This window comes from Dromiciops gliroides, chromosome 2, assembly GCF_019393635.1.
Source record: "Dromiciops gliroides isolate mDroGli1 chromosome 2, mDroGli1.pri, whole genome shotgun sequence".
NCBI classification, from domain to species: Eukaryota; Metazoa; Chordata; class Mammalia; order Microbiotheria; family Microbiotheriidae; genus Dromiciops; species Dromiciops gliroides.
This window is the reverse complement of record NC_057862.1, coordinates 621,861,998-621,887,294: the sequence shown is the minus strand read 5'-3', so window position 1 is coordinate 621,887,294 and position 25,297 is coordinate 621,861,998. Positions and strand designations below refer to the sequence as shown.

The window sequence follows — 25,297 nt, the reverse complement described above, 5'->3', positions numbered from 1 at the left end:
AGACCTTCCGTCCTTCCCGCCAGATTCTGCCCCAGTCCCCACGAAGGCAAATTCCGGTCACTCTCCACTTCTGGCGGCCTCAAGAGCGCTAACCATGAGAAACCCTCCAGAGCTCCACTGGAGCTCGAAGCTCTGGAACGTAGTTCAGAAAAAAAAAGTAGGTCTGTGCGCATACCTATCGGATCCAAGACGGTATCTTAGTACCCACAACACCAGTCCGCTTCTGCCCCACAGCTCATGAGCATGCGCAGAAATCCCCTTAGGCCCGAAACTACAGCCCCCGAAAGCTGCCTAAGATCTTAAAGAATGTTTTTAATTTTTTTTTGGTGTGTGTGTGCATGGGAAATGTTCCCGAAAGTAAGGGGTGGAGATTTCGGGGGCCCGGAAGTGCTGAAAAAGGGCAAGTCTCCTGCCCGACACGTCGCGAGCTAGTTCCGGAGCTACCCGCATTCGCGCCTGCGTCCCAGCAGCCCTCGGGCCTCCGTCCAGGCTGCCCCGCCCCGTGACGCCTCCGGATCCTGGTACCTCCGCATCCGGCTCGGCAGGTGCCTGCGGGCGAAGCTTAGGGCAGGTAGAGATTTCTGTGGGAGAGAGTCCAGGTCCTTTGTTTTACAGATGAGGAAGCCGAGGCCCCCGGCGGTTAAGCGACTCGCCCTAGGTCACAGAGGCGGTGATCGTAGTAGCCTCTCAGGAGCTTTTTGCTTGCTGCTGGGGCTGGAGCCTCCCCCGTGGTGACCAGTGCGCGAGGAGGGAGGACAAAGCCTGAGCATCGTTCCCGGTGAGTTGCTCTTCTCGTTTTCTAACGAGGTGCCTCAAGCCCCTCTTCCTCCGGGGGGGGGGGGCTACCGAGGCCCCGGACGGCGGCCCCCATCCCCCCGTTTCTGCCATCACCAATGTTTGGGGGCTGAGGGCAGGTCGCCCTTCTAATCGTGCTTTTTTCTTCCCCAGCCCCGCCCTCGGAAGACACTGCAGATTGGAGGGGGATGGCCCCGGCGTTCTTGCCGGCCCAGCCCGGGCAGGTGAGTTTTCAGGGGTAGATAGGTGGTGCACTGGATAGAGAGCTGGACTGGAGCTCAGATCTGCTGTCACTTAACCTGTTTGCCTCTGTTTCCTTATCTGTAGAACGGGATAAGAATACCACTTAAATCTCAAGGTTGTTGTGAGGATCAAAAGAGATGATAATGTGTAAAGCTCTTAGCACAGGGTCTAGCACCTGCTAGGCCTTATATAAATGTTAACCATTATGATGGTTATCATTGATGCAAATAGAGCGATTGCTCTGCCCAAATTTATAGATACACCAATGACTTTAAGAGAAACACTACTTAGAGACTGATGGGAATGGTTACTGACAATACACATGTGCTACAATTAAATCTTTTGTGTAAAGGAGAAGATGCTATGTTGGGGTTGGTGTAATAAACAAGTTTGGATTTTGAAATGGTCTGAAATTACACAATTAGGAAGAAATTGCAAGGTTCAGTATTCTTTGGAAATAATATTTTGATTATTAATAGAGAGATTATATTATATGCCTTGAAATTAGTATTTGAAGTATAGTGGGGGACTGGGCCTTTATTACTTGCATGTATGTTGATGATACAAAAAATATGATTTGGAAGTTTCAGCATGACTCAGTTGTACTCCTTGAGGACAAATCATTTGATTTGTAAGAGCTATAGAACAAGAGACAGAATGATATCATGGAAAGAGCACTGGATTCCAAGTTAGAAAACCTGCATTCATCCCAGTTCTGATATTTTACTAGCTCAGTGACCACAAGTATTTCACTTAGCCTTCTTTTGATTTGTATTTCTCATTTGTCAAATACAATACAAAGTCAAATACATTTGTCAAATACAATGTCAGTCAGCAAACACTTATTACTTGCTTGCTTATATGTCAGGTATTGTGGATATGGGGCTATATGAGGATAATTATTTGTAAGGAAATGTTTAAAAATTGCAATAAAATATGAGTTGCTATTATTGTTGTTGGATTTAATACAAAATAAGCTATACAATGGGTATTCAATAAGCCTTTGACTTGTAACACTCAGAAGCACGAACTTGTTAGACCCACTTTTGACAATTCCTGTCTTGCTTCCAAAGATGGTCTTTAGATAAGCAGGAATACATTTGGTGTTTCAGGAATCTGTGACATTCACTGATGTGGCTGTGAATTTCACCTTGGAGGAGTGGACACACTTGGACCACTTTCAGAAAGAGCTGTACAAGGATGTAATGTTGGAGAACTATAGAAACCTGCTATGCCTGGGTATGGACAACTATCCTCTTTGATACAGAATGTGCCTATTGAAGTGATTTTTAAAAAAATGTCCTCTGTTACTAAATCCTATGACATTCTTTTAATAATTCAGTTATTTGGTGTACTGAGAGAGTTAGAGATTTCCTAATTCTTTTGTAGCTGAGAGAGGTTCCTTCTGTCTGTTCATAAACTGGAAATTGGCAGTTTGTATTATACCTGAGGATATTCCCACTCTCTATTCCTTTAGATTCTCCCTTAAAGTTCTAGTGGAGATACTTGAAGAAAAGTTTCCCATCCTCTAGGGAGGTATTGAATCAAATGAACTAACCTTTTCCTGAGCCTAAATCCACTCCATTACACTGTCAATCTCACTGGCCCTACTACCCAGTAACACAAATCAGAGATCCTTTGTACCATTCTTTCCACCTTCCTAGCATGCCCTCTTTTCCTTGAGGTGAGAAGGGTTAGAATTGAACTCTGAGGTGGCTCTCTATCCCCAGTACTTTCCCATTTCCAATGAGCAGGACTTGCAGTTTCCAAACCAGATGTGATCTCCCAGTTGGAACAAGGGGATGCACCATGGATGTCAGAGGGAGAAGTCCCAAGAAACATCTGTCCAGGTGAGTGAGTAAAAACCCAGAAGGTGAGAGCCATTTCATGCAGCAAGCAGCTCAACTCATCATTTAGGGACAGGGAAGTCTCGGCTATCTAACATGAGCTGTCTTCATTAAGTCTCATCCTCACTTTAGCAAATCATTTTTTTGTGACATGTCTACACATTCATCTGCTTCTGGCCCCAGAAGAAGAGATGTCTCGAGTTGACTTTCCTCTCACTTTTCTCTTAGTGGCCATTTTATCACCTATCTTTCTATAACCATCCATTTTAAAAAGTGCATATTTAACAAAATAAAAAAAATCCTATTTGACTCCATACCTTCTTGAATCTTTTTCTTCTGTGCATTTTTTTTGGAATGATGTTGCTACTTTTTTTTTTAAATAGTATTTCTTAGTGTGTTCTGAATTTGCTTTTTTCACTACATCAGATAAGTTCAGCACACATTTATTAAGCACCTACTTGTTTCAGGGCACTGTGGTTTTGGACTATAGGTAGACAAAGACAAAAAGCAAATGTCCCTGCTGTTTAGGAGTTTACCTTCTCCTGGGGGCACATTGAATATATGCAAAGGATGTAAAAACAACTGCAAAGAAATTTCAGGTGGTGCAGACCTCTAATGGGAGTGGATCAGGAAAAATTTAGTGTAGGGGCTGTAGTTTAAGGAAAGTTCAGGCCTTTAAGAATACTTTGAGGGGCAGCTAGGTGGCACAGTGGATAAGGCACCAGCCTTGGATTCAGGAGGACCTGAGTTCAAACCCAGCCTTAGACACTTACTAACTGTGTGACCCAGGGCAAGTCACTTAACCCCCATTGCCCTGAAAAAAAAAAAAAAGAATACTTTGAAAGGGGAAGGAGGAAGGAAATAAGCCTACTATGTGCCAGGCAGTGTGCTAAGCACTTTACAAATATCTCATTTGGTCCTCACAATAACTGCAAGTTAAGTGCTGCTATTATCTCCATTTTTCAGTTGAAGAAATGGCAAATGGCTTAAATGACTTATCCACAGCTAGTAAGTACTGAGACCACATTTTAACTCGGGTCTTCTTTGAATTCTGGCTTCAGTACTCTATCCACTTTGTCACCTAGCTGAAAGTTTCAGAATGAGGGGCTTTGCAAAGAAAGAGGTATGAAGTTTAGTTTTACTGGAAAGATGTACATAAAGTAGAATAATATGAAATAAGAATATAAAGGTAGGTAGGATCCATATCATTGAGGACTTTAAATGCCAGGCTCAGGATTTAATTTTTTATCTTAGAGGCAACAGGGATCCTTTGTGGTAAGGATTTTTGGGTGGGGGAGTGATATGGTCAAATCTGTTTTAAGAATATCAGTTTGACCGCTGTGTGAAAGATGGTTTCGAGACAGTAGACAACAGATTCAGGTGTTAATCCAGGTGCCAGATAATGAGAGCTTTATCTTGGGTAGTAGGTATTTGAGTGAAAAAAAGGGAAAAGACAGGCATAAAAGGTGTTAGGGAGATGCTCTGAAGACAAAACTTGCTATTGATTTTATTTTAAATTTTCTTTATTGTGAACTTAAGCATAAGCATTTTAGTATTTAGAGAACAGAAAAGAGGATTGTATGTGAAACTGAACAGCTCAGTACATCATTGATTTAACATGATAGTAACAACTTTATTTCTGGTGTTTTCTTCAAAACTTGGTTATCATTTCATCTATGTATTTTACTAATGTTTTGTTGATAATTTTTTCTCTGTTTTATTTTTCCCTCATTCACTATCACTGCTTTCCTTTTTAACAAAAGCATAGCCAAGCAAAAAAAATCCACACATTGGCCATGTCTGATAATGTACGTGATATTCTATACCTCTAGTTTATCACCTTCTTGTCAAGAGGTAGTGAGCATTAATCATCGGTCTTCTGAAGTCAAGATTGGTCATTCGTTAGAGTTCTTAAGTCTTTCAAAGTTGTTTTCCTTTATTATAATCAAACTCTAGTTCTGCTCACTTTACTCTCTATCATTCTATGTGAATCTTTTCATACTTCTCTGAGTACTTTCTATTCATCATTTCTTATGGTATAATAAAATTCCATTACATTCATATATTATTTATTCAACCATCTTCCAACTGATGGGTATTCACTTTGTTTCCAGTTCATTAATATGATAAAAAGCATTGTGAGAATTCATCATCTTCTCCCCTTCATTCAAGATAAGGAGTTTCATATTGGAATAATTCCTTTACCTTCATCCTCATATCCTTTTTCTTCTTTTAAAAAGTATCTCATAATCAAATCATTTTCTTACCTCAACAAAGCAATTCAGCATGCATTCTTTAAGCACCTAAGTTTGGGGAACTGTGCTAGGAACTTTCAGATATAGAAGGATGAAACCAAAGCAGTCTCTATCAGGGAGCATATATTCTGTTGGGAAGTGGGTGATGTAAAACACTTACACAAATGAATAAATGAAAAGGAATTGTGGGGAGCCAGTCTTTTTTTTTTAAATTAATAAAGTATTTTATTTTTTTTCCGTTACATGTAAAGATAGTTCTCAACCTTTGTTTATACAAGCTTTACAATATCAGATATTTCTCCCTCCCCTACCCTCCCTCCCCCCTCCCCTAGACAGCAGGTAATCTGATAGAGGTTTTATATATATATATATATATATATATATATATATATATATATATATACACACACACACACACACACACACATAATAACATTAATCCTATTTCTGCATTAGTCATGTTATAAGAGAAAAAAATCAGAGCAATGATGTAAAACCTCAAAATAGAAAAAAAACAACAGCAACAAAAACAAAAGAAATAGTATGGTTCATTTAGCATCTATATTCCGCAGTTCTTTTTTTTTTTTTCCTGGACTTGGAGATCCTCTTCCATCACGAGTTCCCTGGAACTCTTCTGTGCCATTGCATTGGTGAGAAGAATATAGTCCATCACAGTAGATCAACACTCAGTGTTGATGTTACTGTGTACAATGTTCTTCTAGTTCTGCTCATCTCACTCATCATCAGCCCACGCAAGACCCTCCAGGTTTCTCTGAACTCCTCCTGCTCATCATTTCTTATAGCACAATAGTATTTCATTGTATTCATATACCACAACTTGTCCAGCCATTCTCCAATTGGTGGGCACCCCCTCAACTTCCAATTCTTTGCCACCACGTAAAGAGCAGCTATAAATATTTTTGTACATGTGGGTCCCTTTCCCCCTTCCATGATCTCTTTGGGAAAAATACCCAAAAGTGGTATTGCTGGGTCAAAGGGTATGCACAGCTTTATCGCCCTTTGGGCATAATTCCAAATTGCTCTCCAGAATGGTTGGATCAGTTCACAGCTCCACCAACAATGGATTAGTGTTCCAATTTTCCCACAGCTTCTCCAACATTCATTATTTTCCTTTTTTGTCATTTTAGCCAATCTGATAGGTGTCAGGTGGTACCTCAGAGTTGTTTTTATTTGCATCTCTCTAATCATTAGAGATTTAGAGCATTTTTTCATATGGGAATAGATAGCTTTGGTTTCTTCATCAGAAAACTGCCTGTTCATATCCTTTGACCATTTCTCAATTGGGGAATGACTTGGGTTCTTATAAATTTGATTTAGTTCGTGGGGAGTCAGTCTTAATAATAGGGGGAGGGGGATTATGGAAGGTTTCATAGCAGAAATGGCCACAGATTGAACCTTGTTAGAAGACAATTCTGCAGTTGTAGGTAATGAATGAGTATATTTCAGGTTTGTGAAGAACTGGTAAGCATTCATAGAGTCCTCCAGGAAATGGAACATTGAGTTCTGTGAATTTGTATAATTTGCTTGTTTTTATGTATACATATATATTTTCATATATACATATATATGAAGGGAATAAAGCGAACCTGAAAAGGTGGGTTTGAATTGGTTGTAGCATGCCTTAAATGTTTGGTTAAGGAGATTGTATTCTATTCCAGAGATAGTAAGGAACCATTGAAGGGCAATGACAAAATAATAATTAAGTAGAAATAACATTTATATAACAATTTTAGATTTGACAAGTGCTTTGTGTACTTTAAGCCATATAACACTTCTCTAATGTAGGTACTATAGGTCCTATCTGACTTTTACAGATTAGAAAACTGAGTCTAAAAGAAGTTAAGTAACTTGACAAAATTACACCCAGTTATCACTGAATCCAAGTGAAGTGCCCTTTTCTGTTGCCCCTCCTGCTGACATGCATCTTTGTGAATTATAAATTGAAAGTTGTTGATGTTATAAAATGATTAATCTGGTAGCCATTGATGAAATGGAGTGGAAGTGGAGAGAAAAAGAAAGCAGGGAGGCCGATTTGGATTCTATTGTGGTACTGCTGATATAACAAGGGGAGAGCTTTGATTATAATCTCAAAGTGTCTCTATAAAAATATCCATTGTCTGATATTTATTCTTATCCCTTTTCCTTCAACTGTTAAGCTATTCTCTTGGTCACTTTTTCTATATTCCTTCTTTACTTATTCTTTGGGCCTATACTTACCCCTTATCTTTTCCCTATTCTCAAGGCTTTGAGAGCTATCAAAATCACATTCTTTGTAGGTATTATTTTTAGTAAACTTATTTCATTCGCTTTACTTAAAGCCTGCTTCTCCTTAAGTCTCATCCATTCCTTTTGGAAATAAGTGATTCTTAATGTGTCTTCTGTTAGATTTGTCAGCTGCCTGACATTGTTTCATTACTTCCCTTATAGAGAGTGCCTTAGTACCCAGAAACACTTTTTACAGAGAGTAGGACACAGGGAGGCTCAAAAACCTGAAAACATTCAGCAGTCCTAGGGGAGAAAAAAGACACAGGCAGTCCCATTGTTCTAACAATTGGTAGTACACTCATGACTAACAAGATATAGAATCAAAGATTCTTAGAGTTACATGAAAACTTAAGGATGTTTCAGTTTTGTGTCCCTCTCAGTACAGGAAATCTTCTCTGTAGTGTGATTGACTGATGATCTTTCAGTCTCTGTATGTTCAGTTAGAATAAATTCCATTGTGGGAATGTAGCACAGTGTAGTATGAACCGAGAATTAAAATTGAAATTTGTAGATCCTGCTCTGATCCAAATTATTTGTGTGGTTTTTAGTGAATCATTGAGCCTTTTGGCCTGATTTTTCTCATTTAGTTAATTAATTGGCATGAGGGCCAACAAGTAATTAAATTCATACATACACTTTGATCCAGTGATATTACTACTAGATATATCCCCAAGGAGATCAAAAACAGAGGGAAAGGTCCCAAATGTATTCACATATGTATAGCAGCACTTTTTGTTTCCAGTTCTTTGCCATCAATTGGGCAGTGGTAAAATAAATTGTGGCATGTGAATGTATGCGCTATTACTGTTCCATGAGAAGTGATGAATGTGAAGAATTCAGAGAAATTTAGGAAGATTTGTAGGAAATGATACAAAGTGAAATGAGCAGACCCAGGAGCACATGTTATATGATATCTCTAATAATGTAAAAAAAAATTTCAGAACATTGCTTAATGCAGTCATTATGACTTTATAAGATTGATGATAAAACATGGCAATACTTATTACAAGGGAGAGTTCTTTGGAGGTGGGGAAAGTCATTGGGAAGTGATGATGTAAAGAAAGAGTGATAAAATATTAAAAAAAAAGTTAGGGTGTTGGGCTGGAGAATTTCTAAGATTTCTTCTAGCCCAACATGTTTCTGTGAGGTAGCCTATCTGGTATTATAAAGTTCTAATTGTAAAAATGTTAAACTTTTTTGTTTAGCTGAAAGTGGCTTCCCTTGAACTATTCACCCTTTGTTTCCAATTCTGCTATTTGGAACTACACATACTCTGCTTAAATGCATCTGTAATCTTTTTGATTCTTTAGCTCCTTCCAACAATGCAGATTGCAATCCATTGATTCCTGCCCATCCTATGTGATTTCATTCATATCTTACCTAAATATTGCTACAGGAGGCCCTTTTTGAGAATGATACTTTTTGATTACATAAAACATTGCAGAACCTCTTGAATGAGATCTGTAATTAATTACTCAGAGGAATTTAGCCTATCCATATACACAAGAAGGACCAAATGGATGAAGAATGTTTATTGCCCAGATATTAATAATATGCACATCTTTGACAGTCAATATAGGATTACAGTATATAATACATAATTAAGTATATTTCTTTTAAAATAAATTTCGTTGATACTTTTTTTTTACTCACTTCCACATACAGACCATCCCTCTCCCTCCCAATGACTATATCTGATACTCCATCCTCATCATTTCCCTATCTGTTAGCTAAGAGGACTGGGATATATTTCTTATCTCTTTTTGAAGACCAAGACAGATCATTGAAATTATTCTGAATTTACCTTTTTAGGGTTCTTTGCATTTACATTATTATAGTCATTATGCATGTTTTTTCCTTGTTCTGCTTACTTCTCTCTGTATCATTTTATATATGTCTTTACATGTTTTTCTAAATTCCTTATATTTGTCATTATTTCATTTACAGTAATATCATTCTGTTCTATTCATGTACCATAGTTGGCTCAGCCATTCCTCAATTGATAGCAAAGAATTAGAAATAAAGGAAGTACCTATCAAAAAAAGTTGCTGCTAGCAATATTTTAGTATATATGAGGACTTATATCATTGATATCTTTGAGGTAACTTGCTTTTGCAATACTAATGACTAGCATTTATATAGTGCTTTCAACTTTGCAAAATACTTTATGAGCATCATCTCATTTTTATCCTAACATAAATATTGGAAGGTAGATACTGTTACTCTCATCCCTGTTTATAGATGAGGAAACTGAGGCAGACAGCAATTAAGTGATCTACCCAGGGTCACATAGCTAGTAAAATGTTTGATGCTGGCTTTGAACTCAGGTCTCCATGACTCCAAGCCCAGCACTCTCTCTACTGTGCCACTGAGCTGATGTTTTTGTGGGGAGGTAATAAGTATAAGGAAAAGAGAAATGGACTTGGAGACAATAGTCTTTCATTTGATTTCTATCTTTTATATTTATTAGTGATGTGATTTCTTACAAGTCACTAAATAATTCAAAGCCTGAGTTTTTTTGTTTTTTTGTTTTTGTTTTTTTTAGTGAGGCAATTGGGGTTAAGTGACTTGCCCAGGGTCACACAGCTAGTAAGTGTTAAGTGTCTGAGGCCGCATTTGAACTCAGGTACTCCTGACTCCAGGGCCGGTGCTCTATCCACTGCTCCATCTAGCTGCCCCCAAAGCCTGAGTTTTAAAAAAAATAACAACTTCCTCACCTGCTTCAAAGATTGTTCTTGCTGTTGTTTCAGTTTTTTCTAACTCTTCATGATCCCATTTGGGGTTTTCCTGGCAAAGATATCAGAGTGGTTTGCCAGCTCCTCCATTTCATTTTACAGATGAAGAATTGAGGCAAAGAGGATTAAGTGACTTGCATAGGAACACACAGCTAGTAAGTGTCTGAGGCCAAATTTGAACTCAAGAAGATGAGTCTTTCTGACTTACGGTCTGGCACTCTATTACTACCTACCTTCCCAAAGGTTGTAGTAAGGATCAAATGAGAAAAAAAAAAAGAAAAGCTTTTTGAACACTATATTTGACTACATATATGTGAGGTGGAAATATTCCTATTGTTTTATACTTCAGTGTTTGGCAACAATTTTTCTCAATAAAGGAGACAAGTGAGAAGTGTACAGTTGTTTCCTTTTTCCTAGCAGAGGAAACTGTACATTAATATTTTTTATTTCTTTCAGATTGGGAGACTAAACCTGAAACCAAGGAATCAGCTGTAAAACTGGTTATTTCCACAGAAAAAGCATTCCATGGAAGACTTAGAAGGGATGATCCAAGTGTTTCCAAATTGGGAGAAGTCTTGGAATGCAATGCCATGTTAGAGAGACAACAGAACAATGAAGAGAAACATTCTAGGCAAGTAAAAATCTTTCAGAGGAAACATTCACCAAACATTTATTAAATGTTTACTGTGTGTTATATTTACTAAATGTTTACTGGGGATACCAGAAAAATAGTCCCTAAACACAAAGAACTTACTTTTCTGTCATCTGGGGAAACAGTATACATGCATGTAAGTATCTATAAAATAAAAGGTAATTTTGGTGGCAGAAAACTAGCAACTGTGAAGGGGAGAAATGGGACTCTGGAAATGTTTCATGTAGATAGTAGAGCTTGAGCTGAACTTTGAAGAAAACTAGAGAGTTTAAAAGATAGATGTGAGGAGGGAATATCTTCTGGGCATGGGGAACAGCTTGTGCAAAGGCAGAGAGATGAAAGATGGAGTGTTGTGTAAGAAACATCAAGAAAGCCAATTTAGTTGGATTACAGAGTATTTGAAAGAGGGTAATGAAAGGGAATAAGGCTAGAAAAGCAAGTGGGAGCCAGATTGAGGAGTGCTTTAATTGACGAACAGAAATTTGTATTCGATTGTAGTGGTAATGAGAAGCCACTGAGGTAGGAAAACTCCCAAGAGTGAGAAGCCATGAATGTAATAAATATAATAGAAACTTCTGTTTAGGGTCATTCCCTTTTCTACAACCAAGAGTTCTTATAAGATTCTATAAATATGATATAAACAGAAAGAGGCTCAGGTATTACTTAGCTTAAGTCAATAGAATATGCTTAAAAGTATTTCATGTTTTTAATTAATATGAGAAATCTTTCCATTATAATTGAGGTTTTATTCAATATTCTAGGAAATATATTGGAGAGAAACCTAATGAATGTGAGAGAGCCGTCAGTCACAGTTCACCCATCATTTCCCATCCTACAATTCATACTGCAGAGAAACCCTGTAATTATAATGAATACAGAGAAATCTTAGGTCAAAATACACAACCCACTTGCCATCGAAGGATTTCTACTGGAAGGAAACCCCATAAATGTAATGACTGTGGCAAAACCTTCTCTCTGAGTACACAGTTAACTAGACATCAGATAAGTCATAATGGAGCAAAACCTTATAAATGTACTGAATGTGGAAGGGCCTTCCGCCAGAGCACACAACTTACTCAACACCAGACAATCCATACTGGAGAGAAACCGTATGAATGTATCAAATGTGGTAAGGCCTTCCGTCGGAGTGCACACCTTGCTGAACATCAGACAATTCATACTGGAGAGAAACCCCATGAATGTAATGAATGTGGGAAAGTCTTCAGTCATAGATCATCCCTTACTTACCATCACAGAATTCATACTGGAGAAAAGCCTTATGAATGTAATCAATGTGGGAAGGCCTTCCGTCAGAGAACACAACTTACTCGACATCAGACAATTCATACTGGAGAGAAACCTTATGAATGTAATGAATGTGGGAAATGCTTCCGCTTAAGCACACAACTCAGTAGACATCAGGCAATCCATATGGGAGAGAAACCTTTTGAATGCAATGAATGTGGGAAGGCTTTTCATCAGAGCACACAGCTTAGTCGGCATCAGATAATTCATACTGGAGAGAAACCTTATGAATGTAGTGAATGCGGAAAGGCCTTCCGCCGGATCACACACCTTACTGAACATCAAATAATTCATACTGGAGAGAAACCCTATGAATGTAATGAATGTGGCAAGGCCTTCCGCTGGAACACGCAGCGTACTCGACATCAGACGATTCATAATGGAGAAAAACCTTATGAATGTAACAAGTGTGGGAAGGCCTTTCGTCAAAGAACACAGCTTACTCGCCATCAGACAATTCATACAGGAGAAAAGCCTTACGAATGTAATGAATGTGGTAAATCCTTCCGCCTAAGCACACAGCTTACTCAACATCATATAAGTCATACTGGAGAAAAGCCTTATGAATGTAATGAATGTGGGAAGGCCTTCCGGTGGAGTACTCAACGCACTCGGCATCAGACAATGCATAATGGACAGAAGCCTTATGGATGTGGAAAAGGCTTCTGTGAGAAAACACACCTTACTCAACATCAAACAATTCACATTGCAGAGACATCTAAGCATAATGAATGTGAACAAGCTTTTTTCCAGAGAGCACAGCTTACTCAACATCAGACAGTTCTTAATAAAGAAATCACATTTAGGTAATATATGGGGGTTGGTTTTCCATCAGAGAATATAGCTTACTCTGCATCAAGTGGTTCATCCTGGAAAGAAACTTCTGTGACTATGATAAATGTGGGAAAATGCACTTTTACTTAAAAATCAGAGAATACATACTAATGACAAACTCCATGAACATAAGATGGGAAGGCAGACTGATGCTGTACATAACATTGCTGAATATCAGAATTTATATTGGAGTGAACATAAATTAATGAATCAGAGAGAACTTCACAGTTCATCTTTCCCGATATAGAATTCATACTGGAATGAGAGCACATAAATGTAATGAATTTAGGAAGATGTTTAAATGGAACATATTCATTAAGCATTAGATAGTTTATATTGGAGAGAAGCCTTAAGGTAAATCCTTATGAATATAATTAATTTAAGGATTTCAAACTGAGCACTTACCTTACTTAAAATTGGAAAGTTTATACTAAAGAAAAGCTCTAAAGTTAAAGTTAAGCCAATCCCCATAGTATCTGTTCCATCCATCTTACTCTTTTATACTCCCTGGCCACCTTCAGCTCCCAGCCTCCTGGTTTATAGAAAGCATAACAATCTCACAGGAGTTTCTTTAGCTTCTTTCCTCAAAAACTCACAAAATCATTTCCCACTCTTTTCTCTTTCTTTCCAGAAGTGATATCTAATTCCTTTTTCTGCACTTTCAGTCTTTCCTATTTTGAGGCCTTACTTCAGCTGTTGTCCTCTTGTGCACCTTCAGTTTTTCCCTTTCTGCTGGTTCCTTCCCCACTATATACAAACATCCAGTCTCCCTGGCAAAAAAACAAAAGCAAACCAATAAAAACAAAACCTATTGACACTACTTCATTCTTATACTATGCCATTTTTCTCTTTATTAAATTTATCAGAATTTATATAAAAGTGACTAGGTGGTGCCATGAGTGGGTAGAACACTGGACCATTAATAAAGAAGACCTGAATTCAAATTCAACTATATGATTCTAGGTGAGTCACTTAATCTCTGTCTGCCTCAATTTTTTCATCTATAAAATGAGAATATAATAGTACCTACTTTCCAGGGTTGCTGTTAGGCTAAAATGAGATAACATTTGTTAAAGTGCTTTACAAACCTTAAAACAGTGTATAAATGCTAGCTAGGATCATCATCATCATTATCTCAGAAACATAATTTGTGCCTACTGTTTCTAATTCTTTAATATTCATAACCCCCTCAACAACTTGTAGTCTGGTTTCTGTCCTAATAACCACTCTTAAAACTGCAGTCTCGTGAGTAACCAGTGTTGTCCTAATGTTCAAATTTAGTGTCTTTTTTTTTTCAGTGTTTATAGAGATAAAAGGTGAAATATTGAACACTGTTGATCCCCTTCTTTTTTATACCCTAATCTTGTTTCTAAAAACACTACATTCTATGTCTTCCTCTTACATCTTTTAACTATTCCTTTGCTCTCATTAACTAGAGACCTTTTCCCCCACCCTTTTAAGGTAGATTTTCTTCTTTTTTTTCCATAAAAGTATTTTGTTGTTTTCCAGTTACATGTAGAGATAGTTTTCAGCATTTGTTTTTATAAGATTGCTAGTTTCAAATTTTTCTCCCTCCCTCCCCTCTCCCCAGGACAGCAAGCAATCTGATATAAGTTATATATGTACAATCACATTAAACATATTTCTGCATTAGTCATGCTGTGAAAGAAGAATCAGAACAAAAGGGAAAAACCTCAAAAAACAAAAACAACAAAAAAAAATAGAAATAGTATGGTTCAATCTGCATATAGATTCCATAGTTTTGGGGTTTTTTTGAATTTGGAGAGCATTTTCCATCATGAGTCCTTTGGAACTATCGTGGACCATTGTATTGCTGAGAAGAGTCAAATCTATCACAGTTGATCAACACCCAATGTTGATACTGTGTACAATGTTTTCTGGTTCTCATCTCACTCAGCATCAGTTCGTGTAAGTCCTGCCAGGTTTCACTGATATCTTCCTGATCATCATTTAATACAGCACAGTAGTATTCCATTACATTCATATACCACAGCTTGTTCAGTCATTCCCCAATTGATGGGCATCCCTTCAATTTCCAATTCCTTGCCACCACAAAAAGAGCAGCTATAAATATTTTTGTACATATGGTCCTTTTCCCTTTTTTATGGTCTCTTTGGGAAAAAGACCTAATATTGGTATTGCTGGGTCAAAGGGTATGCAAAGCTTTATAGCCCTTTGGACATAGTTCCAAACTGCTCTTCAGAATAGTTGGATCAGTTCACACCTCCACCAACAATGTGATCCAATTTCCATAGCTTCAACATTTATTATATTCTTTTTTTGTCCTATTAGCCAATCTGATAGATGTCAGGTGGTACCTCAGAATTGTTTTAATTTGCATTTGTCTAATCAATTGTGATTTAGAGCATTTTTTCATATGGCAATTGATAGCTTTGATTTTTTTCATCAGAAAACTGCCAGTTCCTTTCCTTTGACCATTTCTCAATTAAGGAATGACAGATTCTTATAAATTTGATTTAGTTCTCGATATATTTGAGAAATGAGGCCTTTATCAGAAGTATTGGCTTTAAAAATTGTTTCCCAGCTTTCTGCCTCCCTTCTAATTTTGGATGCATTGCTTCTGTTTGTACAAAACCACCTTTTTAATTTAATGTAATCAAAATCATCCATTTTGCATTTCATAATATTCTCTATCTCTTGTTTGGTCATAAACTGTTCTCCTTTCCATAAATCTGAGAGGTAAACTATTCCTTCCTCTCCTAATTTACCTATGGTAAATTAAAATTAGATAATTATGTCTAAATCATGTACCCATTTTTACCTTATTTTAGTATAAGATGTAAGATGTTGGTCTATGGCTAGTTTCTGCCATACTATCTTCCAGTTTTCCCTGCAGTTTTTATCATTAAGGTAGATTTTCAACAAGATTTCATACTTAATAATAAATTGCATTTATATAGCACTTTAAGGTTTGCAAAGTGTTTTACAAATAGCCCATTTTATCCTCACGACAACCCTGAGAGATAGGTGCTTTTATTATCCCTTCTTTAAGGTAAGGAAACTGAGGAAGCAGAGGTTAAGTGACTTGTCCAGAGTCACACAGTTAGTGTGTTATCTTAACACTAGATTTGATCTTCATTCTTCATTGACTCTAGGTCCAGCACACAGCCCATCTATTTTCTTTATATATGTTCTTTGGGGAACTTTATGACTCAAGGCTTCAATTAACATGTCTAAGCAATTGACCCATTATATGTAGTTCTTGCCGCTCCAGACAAATATTTCCCAACTGCCTGTAGTATACCATGGTGTTATCTTTAATTCTTTCCATCACATCTCGTTTCAAGCTACCAAGTCTTACTAATTCTACTTGGACAGTATTTCTTATGTCAGTCCACTCTCCTTATTCTTGCTGCTGCCATTGTAGTACAAGTTTCCATTATCATCTTTCGAGGCTTCTGCAGTAGCCAGCCTCTTTCATATACTTCCCCCTTCTACCTCTAATTCATCCTACCTACTAATTCAAGTCTTTTTTTAGTTATATATAGCTATACTTATTTCTCTGTTCAAAAATCTCCTGTGGATTCCTATTGCTTACAGAATACTTTTCATATCCCTTTGACAGACATTTAAATTTCTCTCAAATCTAGTGCCCATCACTCTAGTTCAACAAAACTAGACATACTTTGCCATACATATCCTGTCATTTTTCACCTTCTTGTCTTTGCTCATGGGTTTCCTTATGTCTAAAATAGCTTCATCACTCAATTTCACTTGTATCCTTACAGGTTCTTTAAGACCAAACTCAAATCTCCCTTGTTAATTATTTTAATCACTTTAGTTCGTAATGATCCTTTCCCCATGCAGAACTTACATACCACTATGTTTGCACTAATGTATTGTTTTTTCTGTTTGGTTTTTTTTTTTTTTAGTGAGGCAATTGGGGTTAAGTGACTTGCCTAGGGTCACACAGCTAGTAAGTGTTAAGTGTCTGAGGCCAGATTTGAGCTCAGGTACTCCTGACTCCAGGGCCGGTGCTCTATCCACTGCACCATCTAATGTATTGTTTTGTAATATAGTTATCTGTGTATATATTTCATTTATTAGAATGTAAGCTCCATGTGGGCGGATACTGTGTCTTATCTAACTTTTGTATTTTTTCCAGGATTTGGCTCAATGTTGCACACTATTTATTTAATAAATTGCTTATACTGAATTGAATTGAATTGACTGTTGGAAGAGATTTCATTTGGATTATACACCTTATTGAACATCAGTGAATTGGTAGTGGAGAGAAATTCTATAAATGGATCATTGGCTACTTAAATTTCTTATTCTGGTGTTCCATTGAACTTTGACTTTATGAAAAGTGTTCTTTGCCTCCTAAATTAGTTCTTTCATCAAAACAAAACAAAATACAAACCCAACTACCATTCTCTTAGTGTATCAAGAAAATTCCCTGATCTTTTAGGGCTCCTTCCAGAGTGGGACTGAAGCTAGAAAAGGCTGTGACATAAATGCACTGGTGTTTCTCTGGCTATGGCTAGGCACATCTTTCCTTCCTTGATAGGGGAATCCATGACTAGGGATTCCTATAAGCCCTAAATTGACAGGATACCTCCCTAACTCTTGAATCATTCAGTGGAGTAACCTAAATCCTATTTGGGATCTAAGCACAAAATTGGTGGGGCAAGATGTGGGAAAATGAGAGATGGAGTGTTTTGTGTGAGAGACAACCAGGAGTTTTGCAGCAATGGATCAAAGGGAGAGAGGAGACTGTAAGGTGCAACAACTGGCAAGGTGAGGAGAGGAGGCTAGGTTGTGAAGGGCTTTGCCAAATAGAGGATTTTATATTTGATCCTGGAGGTTAGGGAACCACTCTCATATACTCTTTTCCATTCACCTGACCATTACCATAGTTAGGCCCTTATCACTATGTAAATGCTATTATAATAATTATCAACATTTATGGATCAATTCTTTCACAAAGTTCTACTTTGCTTATTGTGAAAGAAAGTGACCTCGGTGTCTCAAAGGTTATGCTAGCAAAGCACAAGCCCTGGAAGGTTCTATAACACTGGAAAGGCTTTTGAATATAGTCCCAGGCACTGAACAAGTCTGCTTTCCAAGGACTCGCCTATATAGTAACCAGTAGATAGGCACTTGGTGGTAAGTTTTTTGACAACCCATGAAAAATAAACATTTTAAATGGCCTTCACTCCCATGTAGCTTTTCTAAAGTGTCATCACCGTGTAGATTGACTCAGTTTTTGATACTTTATACTTTCTCAACTCCCTCAGTTACCTCTCCCTCATGATTAGAAGGCTACAGGGTGGAGCAAACTCTTCCCCAAACCTTCCTTTATGGAGGGCTCAAGACTTTCAGAACTTTCCAAGTAACTCTCCATTTTCTATCAGCAGCTGTGCTTAGTTTTGACTCTGCAGAACATCATGTTTCTGCCCCTTCCTCACCCCTCTCAACTTATTTTTTGGGTGTCATCTTCCCCCATTAGACTGTAAACTCCTTGAGGGCAGGGATTGTCTACCTTTTTCTTATTTGTATTCCCAGCATTTAGCAGTTTCTAGTACACTGTATGTGCTTAATAAATGTTTACTGAATTGAATTTATTTAGGTACTCTAAATAGGAGTTTCTTGCCAGGGACCACAAAATAAGCATACTACTAGACAAAATGAATCCTGTTAATCTTGACATTCTCGCTATAAGCAAAACCAGAAAACAAGAAATTGATCACTAATTGGAAAGGGAGAACTATATTATCTTCGGAGAAGCAAATAAAGGAATTTATTGAGTTGGTTTTATTTTGTTGCCCATAGGCAACAAGAAACATTTCATGGATTATTTGGCCACCTCATAAAGCAATGCTCATGATAAGTATTTATAAAATTACTTTCATGAAAATAATTACAGTTCATGCTTCAACGTCCTTTTCAGAAGATGGAGAGGTATCCAAACATTACAAAGACCTCAATAAAATCAACAATTTGGTCCTTGGTAACTTTAAAGCAAAGGTAGGAAAATGTGAAGATGGTGAGAATTATAAAACATAGATTAAAAATAAGGAATGAAAGTGGCCAAAGACTTGTAGATAACATAGAAACTTCTACTTGTGTTACACGAACACTCTTCTAAAGAACTTCAGGCCCTGGACATGGTGAGCATAGTCTAACATCACAAAAATTGAAATTGATTATTGAATAGGAAATGACTTGTGAGTAATGTGAATTGCTCTGAATCAGCTGTCTATATAATGTCAAAGCACTGATTTGTGAAAGAGTTATGAATGAATGAATGAATGAATGAAAAAGCATGTATTACGTGTTTGCTAAGGACTAGGCACTGTGCTTAGCACTGGGGATACAAGGATACAATTATAAAAAGTAAGATGGTTCCTACCCTCAAGGAGCTTACATCCTCCTAATGCCAGAGGTAACATTTGGAGGATTGGTGGCCCAGATACAGTGTTTCAGCCCAGGTAGTCATAGGTGTTGGTGCATGGAACTATAGGGGGAAGTGAAAGGAGGAAGGTGTCAATTGTCATTCCCTCTTCAGAATTAGAAATAGTAGTATTGAACCCCCTCCTACCTGTCTGATGGCTTCTTCTAAGTCTTCTTTACTGAATCTTCATCTAGATCATGCCCACTTACCATAGTGGTTCTGTCCTGGATGTCTTAGATCTACTTATCCAGCCCTAACCTTGCTCTTTACCTCCACTCTTGAATCTCCAGCTGCCTCCTGTGACTGCTACCACCCAGGTTCAGGCGATTATCAGATCACCTGGATTATTACAAGAGCCTAATTGGCCTCCCTCTCTCAATTCTCCCCAGTCCATCCACCACTCAACTGTCACATTTCTTTCTCTCTTTCCTTTCTTTCTTTCTTTCTTTCTTTCTTTCTTTCTTTCTTTCTTTCTTTCTTTCTTTCTTTCTTTCTTTCTTTCTTTCTTTCTTTCTTTCTTTCTTTCTTTCTTTCTTTCTTTCTTTCTTTCTTTCTTTCTTTCTTTCTCTCTCTCTCTCTCTCTTTCTTTCTTTCTTTCTCTCTTTCTTTCTTTCTTTCTCGCTCTCGCTCTTTTTTTCTCTCTCACTCGCTCTCTCTCTCTCTCTCACACACATACACACACACACACACACACACGTGTGCACTATTCAGTATATTCAGGGGTATATTCAGTAAACTCTAGTGGCTCCCTATTACCTCCAGGATCAACTATAAAATTCTCTGGCTTTTAAAATACTTCATAATTTTGGCTCCTTGTGACTTTTCGAGGCTTCTTGCATTTTACTTCTCTCCATGTACTCTGTAATCAGGTGTTACTAGCCTCCTTGCTGATCCTCAGAGATGACACTGTCTCCCAACTCCAAATGTTTTTACTGGATGTCCCACATGCCTAGAACTTTCTCCCTTATTACTGCCTTTTGTATTCCCTAGCTTCCTTCAAGTGTCAGCTAAAGTTCCAGGTGCAAGAAGCACTTCCAGTTCTCCTTAATTTTAGTGCCTTTCCTTTGAGACAATCTTCGATTAATCCCACCTATATCTTGTTTGTACATAGTTGTTTTCATATTGTCTTCTCTGTTATACTGAGAGCTCCTTGAGAACAGGGTCTTGCCTGGCCCGCCGTGCTTTGTATCTTTGTATCCCTAGCACTTAGCACAGTTTTTTTGACACACAGTAGGTACTCAATAAATGCTTGTTGATTAACTGACTGATTTGATTATTGCTCAGAGCAAGAATTGTAAAGTGGCATAGGTAGAGGGGTTATATATCTGACATACCTCCAAAGAGTAAGAGGAGATTGTATTCTCATCTCTTCTTTGGGGCCATGTTTGTTCTTTGTAATTTTACAATGTCCATTTTCAGTGTTCTGTGATTGTTCTTTCCATTTTCATTGTTAAAATCATTGTATGTATGTTTTATTGGTCCTTTTTCACTCTGCATAGTAATATTCCATTATATTTATGTTCCATAATTTGTTTAGATATTCCCCTGTTAATTGGCATCTATTTTATTTTTAGTGATTTGTTGCCACAAAAAGTGGCTATAGATATTTTGATATATGTGGGGACTTTCTTCTTATTAATGACCTTCTTGGGGTGTATGTTTAATAGTAAAATCTCTGGGTCAAAGGGTATGGACAGTTTAGTCACTTTGTTTGCATAATTCTAAATTGCCTTCCTGAATGGTTATACTGATTCACAGCTCTACCAACACTGCCTTAATGTGCCCATCTTTTCATAACCCTTCCAACATTGACTATTCCCATCTTTTGCTGCGTTGCTTGGTATGAGGTGAAACATCAAAGTTGTTTTGATTTGTATTTTCCCTATTATTAGTGATTTGAAACATTCTTTCATATGGATGTTAATAGTTCGATGTTCTTCTTTTGAGAACTATTCCTATCCTTTAACCACTTGTCTATTGGTGGAGATTTTTCAGTGTATATTTGTATAGTGGATGAGATGGATAGATAGTGTCATGGAAGCAACAACCATGAGCTTGGACAGACTATAGGAGATAGTAAAGGAAAAACGGCCTGGTGTTGTATAGTCCATGGGGTCATGAGGGGTTTAATGTGACTGAACAAAACACACACACATGTATACATATATATGGAGTGAGAGAGAGGTTTAAACTGCACTTTGGGAAGTGTGTGTGTGTGTGTGTGTGTGTGTGTGTGTGTGTGTGTGTGAGAGAGAGAGAGAGAGAGAGAGAGAGAGAGAGAGAGAGAGGTTGTTTTTCTATCTTGGATACCAAACCCTTTTTAGATAAATTTGATACAAAGATTTTTTTCCCATTCAGCTACTTTTCTTCTTAAACTAGATACATTAATTTTGTTTGTGACAGAACTTTTCTATTTCATGTTATGAAAATTTTCTCTTTTTTCCTTTGAAATTATTGATTACCTTCTTTTCCTTGATACTACTTTTTTCCTGATATTATTTTCTCCTGGTTATTCTCTTATTTGTCTGATTATTTCTTCTTAGTCTCCTTTGTAGAATCTTCATCTAGGTCATACCCACTAACTACTTAGCTTGGGTATCTCCCAAGACTCTGTCCTGAACCCTCTTGACTTCTATATTATTCCACTTGTTGATTTCATCACCTCCCAGGATTCCAATTATTCATCTCATTCCCAGATTTACTTGTTTAGCTCTAACTTGTCTCCTGATCTTCAGTCTGACATCTCAAACTGCCTCCTGTCCCTCATCCTTGGAATTCTCTCTCATATCTGTTTTCAGGCCTCCATCAAGTGTAAGCTAACATACCTCCTTCTGCAAAATGTCTTTTTCTGATACCCCTTAATGCTAGTGCCTTCCCTTTGTTGATTATCTCCAATTAATCCTACATATTTCTTTTTGTAAATAGTTGCGTATATGTTGTCTCACTATTTAGAATGTAAGCTTCTTGAGAGCAGAGACTGTCTTTTACCTTTCCTTGTATCCCTAGAACTTTTCACAGTGCCTGATACAGAGTAGGCATTTAATAAATGCTTGTTGATTGACAGATTTCTAATTGCCTATGTCCTTTGTTTTAGGATACATTCACTCATATGTATAAAAACTATATCTGCGGGGGCGGCTAGGTGGCGCAGTGGATAAAGCACCGGCCCTGGATTCAGGAGTACCTTAGTTCAAATCCGGCCTCAGACACTTGACACTTACTAGCTGTGTGACCCTGGGCAAGTCACTTAACCCCCATTGCCCTGCAAAAAAACAACAACAACAAACTATATCTGCTTTAATTTTTTTTAAATCCTAAGATCCTTAATATTAAAGTCATGTATTCATTTTGAATTTATTGTGTAATATACTTAATAGGTTGGTTAAAGGCCTAATTTCTTTCAAATTTCTTTCTAGTTTTCTCAGCAGTTTTAATAAAATAGGATTTTCTTTCCTAAGTAATTTATGTTTTGGGGTTTATCAAACACTGGGACATTGAGTACTGTTATTTTTTTATTCTCATGTTGTCTGTTTAATTGATCTACTTTTATATTTTTAGCCAATTCCAAATGATTTTGATAATTATTGTTTTATAATATAGTTTGAGGACTGGCTTTCCCTCCATTTCCCATTATTTCCCTTGATAATATTTATCATGTTCCTCCAAATAGATTTATTTCTATTTTTTTGAATTCAATAAAGCATCCCTTTGATTGATACATAAAGGATCAAATATGTTAATTAGCTTTGGTAGTGGTGTTATTTTTTAATAGCTTCAGCAAAGTTGCAGGTTACAAATAAAAAAAAACTAATATAATTTCTTTATAATGATAACAAAAATTCAAGAGGAAATAAAAGAAAGGGAAATCTCATTCAAAATAAATACAAAATGGATAAAATGTTTGGGAGTCAATCTACTGAGGACAACTAGGTGGCACAGTGGATAAAGCACCAACCATGGATCCAGGAGGACCTGAGTTCAAATCCAGCCTCAGACACTTGACACTTACTAGCTGTGTGACCCTGGCCAAGTTACTTAACCCCCATTGCCCCGCCCAAAAAAAAAAAAAAAAGGAGTCAATCTACCAAAGCAAACTCAATTCTGTTTTAGATTGTATGTGTGTGTGTGTGTGTGTGTGTGTGTGTGTTTGCACATGAATTTAATTACAAAATACTTTTCTACCTGGGCGTCTAGATGGCACGATAGAAAAAGCTTGGGCCTGGAGTCAAGAAGACCTGAGTTCAAATCTGACCTCAGACACTTACTAGCTGTCTGTCTGGGCAAGTCACTTAACCTGTTTCCTCAACTTTGAAAAGAAGATAATAATAGTACCTACCTCCTAGGGTTGTTTTGAGGATAAAATGAAATAATATCTTCAAAGTGCTTAGCACAGTGCTGGCACTGCAGTAGACTCTATATAAATGCTCATTCTACCACTCCCCCTGCCCCTTTTTAAGAAATGAAAAACAACTGAAATAGCTGGAGAACACAGTATTTATGACCAGACAGTTCTCTCTGTGTTTGGCTGGAAGTCATGGAATACCAGTCTCAAAAATGAAAAAGTACTATTAAGCAAAAGAAATGGAGAAATGCATCATTCATGTGAGTAGGCAGCAACAAATAATTAATGAGGGCCTTTGACAAAGAACTGGAATAAAGGCCATAATTAGAGAAACATATGATTGAAAAAGAACATGGGCTGGTCACACAGCAAAAATGAGAGATAATAGTTGAATAATCCTAATATCCTCAAGATGTCAAGAGGAAGTGAAATAGGCTCCCAAATTCTTTGGGTAGTCCCTCTGTGAATAACTTATGGGAGAAGGTGGACAGGAGTCATACAGGACAGACAAGAATAGATGGGTTGCAATCTACGTCACTTAGAACAACCACTTAAATAAGATCATGGATCCATTTGAATATTGAATATGAATTAATTAATCTATCTAAATTTTTCTCGATCTCAGTTTAGTTCTCATCAAAATTAATTCTCAGGCATAAGGGATTTAAAAAATCAAGCTACTATGTATAAAAAAGTGAAATTTCCTTTTATTTATATTCAATGGACTGGGATTTAAATGCAATAGCCAGGGCTTGAGATATTGATCAAGTGCTCAGTGGGCAACTGGATATAAAGAGTAGAGTAGGTTTGAATGGCACCCATACTATTCCATGGGAGTGTGAATTCTCCCCTCTGCAGCTTTAAACATTTATTTTTTCAGTATATCTGTAGTATATGCATAAAAGGACATGTATTTTTTGGGGGGGGGTTCTTAAATCCCTCAGAAGAGTGACACCTTTGAAAATATTTCCATTCTCAAGTTAAGAGATAGAACATTTCATTCCCAAGTAGATGAAGTTGACATTGGACAGTTGGTAGTGGTAGAATATGGCTAATAGGGTGAAATTTTTTGCTTTCAGGGATGTTGGACAGGGACCAATGGAGAAGCCTGTTTGCCCACTCTTATCACTAAGAAATCAAGGAACTCTTTTAATTTATTTTTTATTGCCCTCCTTTCTTCCATTACCCTCCTCCCCCAATCTTGTTGTGGAATTGTTGAGGTCTAGGTTTTATCCTCCACACTCAGTCTGTGGGTGGTAAGCTTAAAGACCCCTGGTCACAGTGGGCACCATGGTCTCACCTCAAGCCACAGAACAAGCCTTGAGTGATTTTTAGACAGTGCTTGAAATCAAGAAAATTAAGAGGTGCTCTGACTGGGTTTCTGACCTACATTTAAATCATAGTCTTCCTCCCTTACAAAGAAGGCTGACCAACTTAATTTGTTAGAGGTCTTTATTACCAGCTCTGTTGCTGGAAATTGTGGGGAAAGGACCTCTAGGCATCCCTATTATAATGATGCTGTCTGAGGTCAATAAAGCCTTTGAAATAGAAGGCATAATTTCTC

General features: G+C 37.4%; 1 protein-coding gene and 1 non-coding gene across 3 annotated transcripts; one reads left to right on the top strand and one right to left on the bottom strand.

The window, feature by feature from the left end:
- The first annotated feature begins 517 nt into the window (after window positions 1-517).
- Window positions 518-13,928, top strand: LOC122740398 (zinc finger protein OZF-like). Of its 2 annotated transcripts, XM_043982528.1 has the most exons (6): window positions 518-778; window positions 949-1,019; window positions 2,151-2,277; window positions 2,793-2,888; window positions 10,618-10,792; window positions 11,575-13,928. In XM_043982528.1, exons 2-6 carry the CDS (start codon window positions 984-986, stop codon window positions 12,926-12,928), a joined length of 1,788 nt encoding a protein of 595 aa, XP_043838463.1. In that variant the 5' UTR covers window positions 518-778; window positions 949-983; the 3' UTR covers window positions 12,929-13,928. The 2 variants fall into 2 exon arrangements, with proteins under 2 accessions (XP_043838463.1, XP_043838465.1); XM_043982530.1 differs by lacking the exon at window positions 2,793-2,888.
- Window positions 13,929-24,943: 11,015 nt separating this feature from the next.
- On the bottom strand, window positions 24,944-25,073 carry LOC122745166. Its single transcript, XR_006355439.1, has one exon. It is a non-coding gene; the product is annotated as a small nucleolar RNA ACA64 (small nucleolar RNA).
- Window positions 25,074-25,297: the final 224 nt, after the last annotated feature.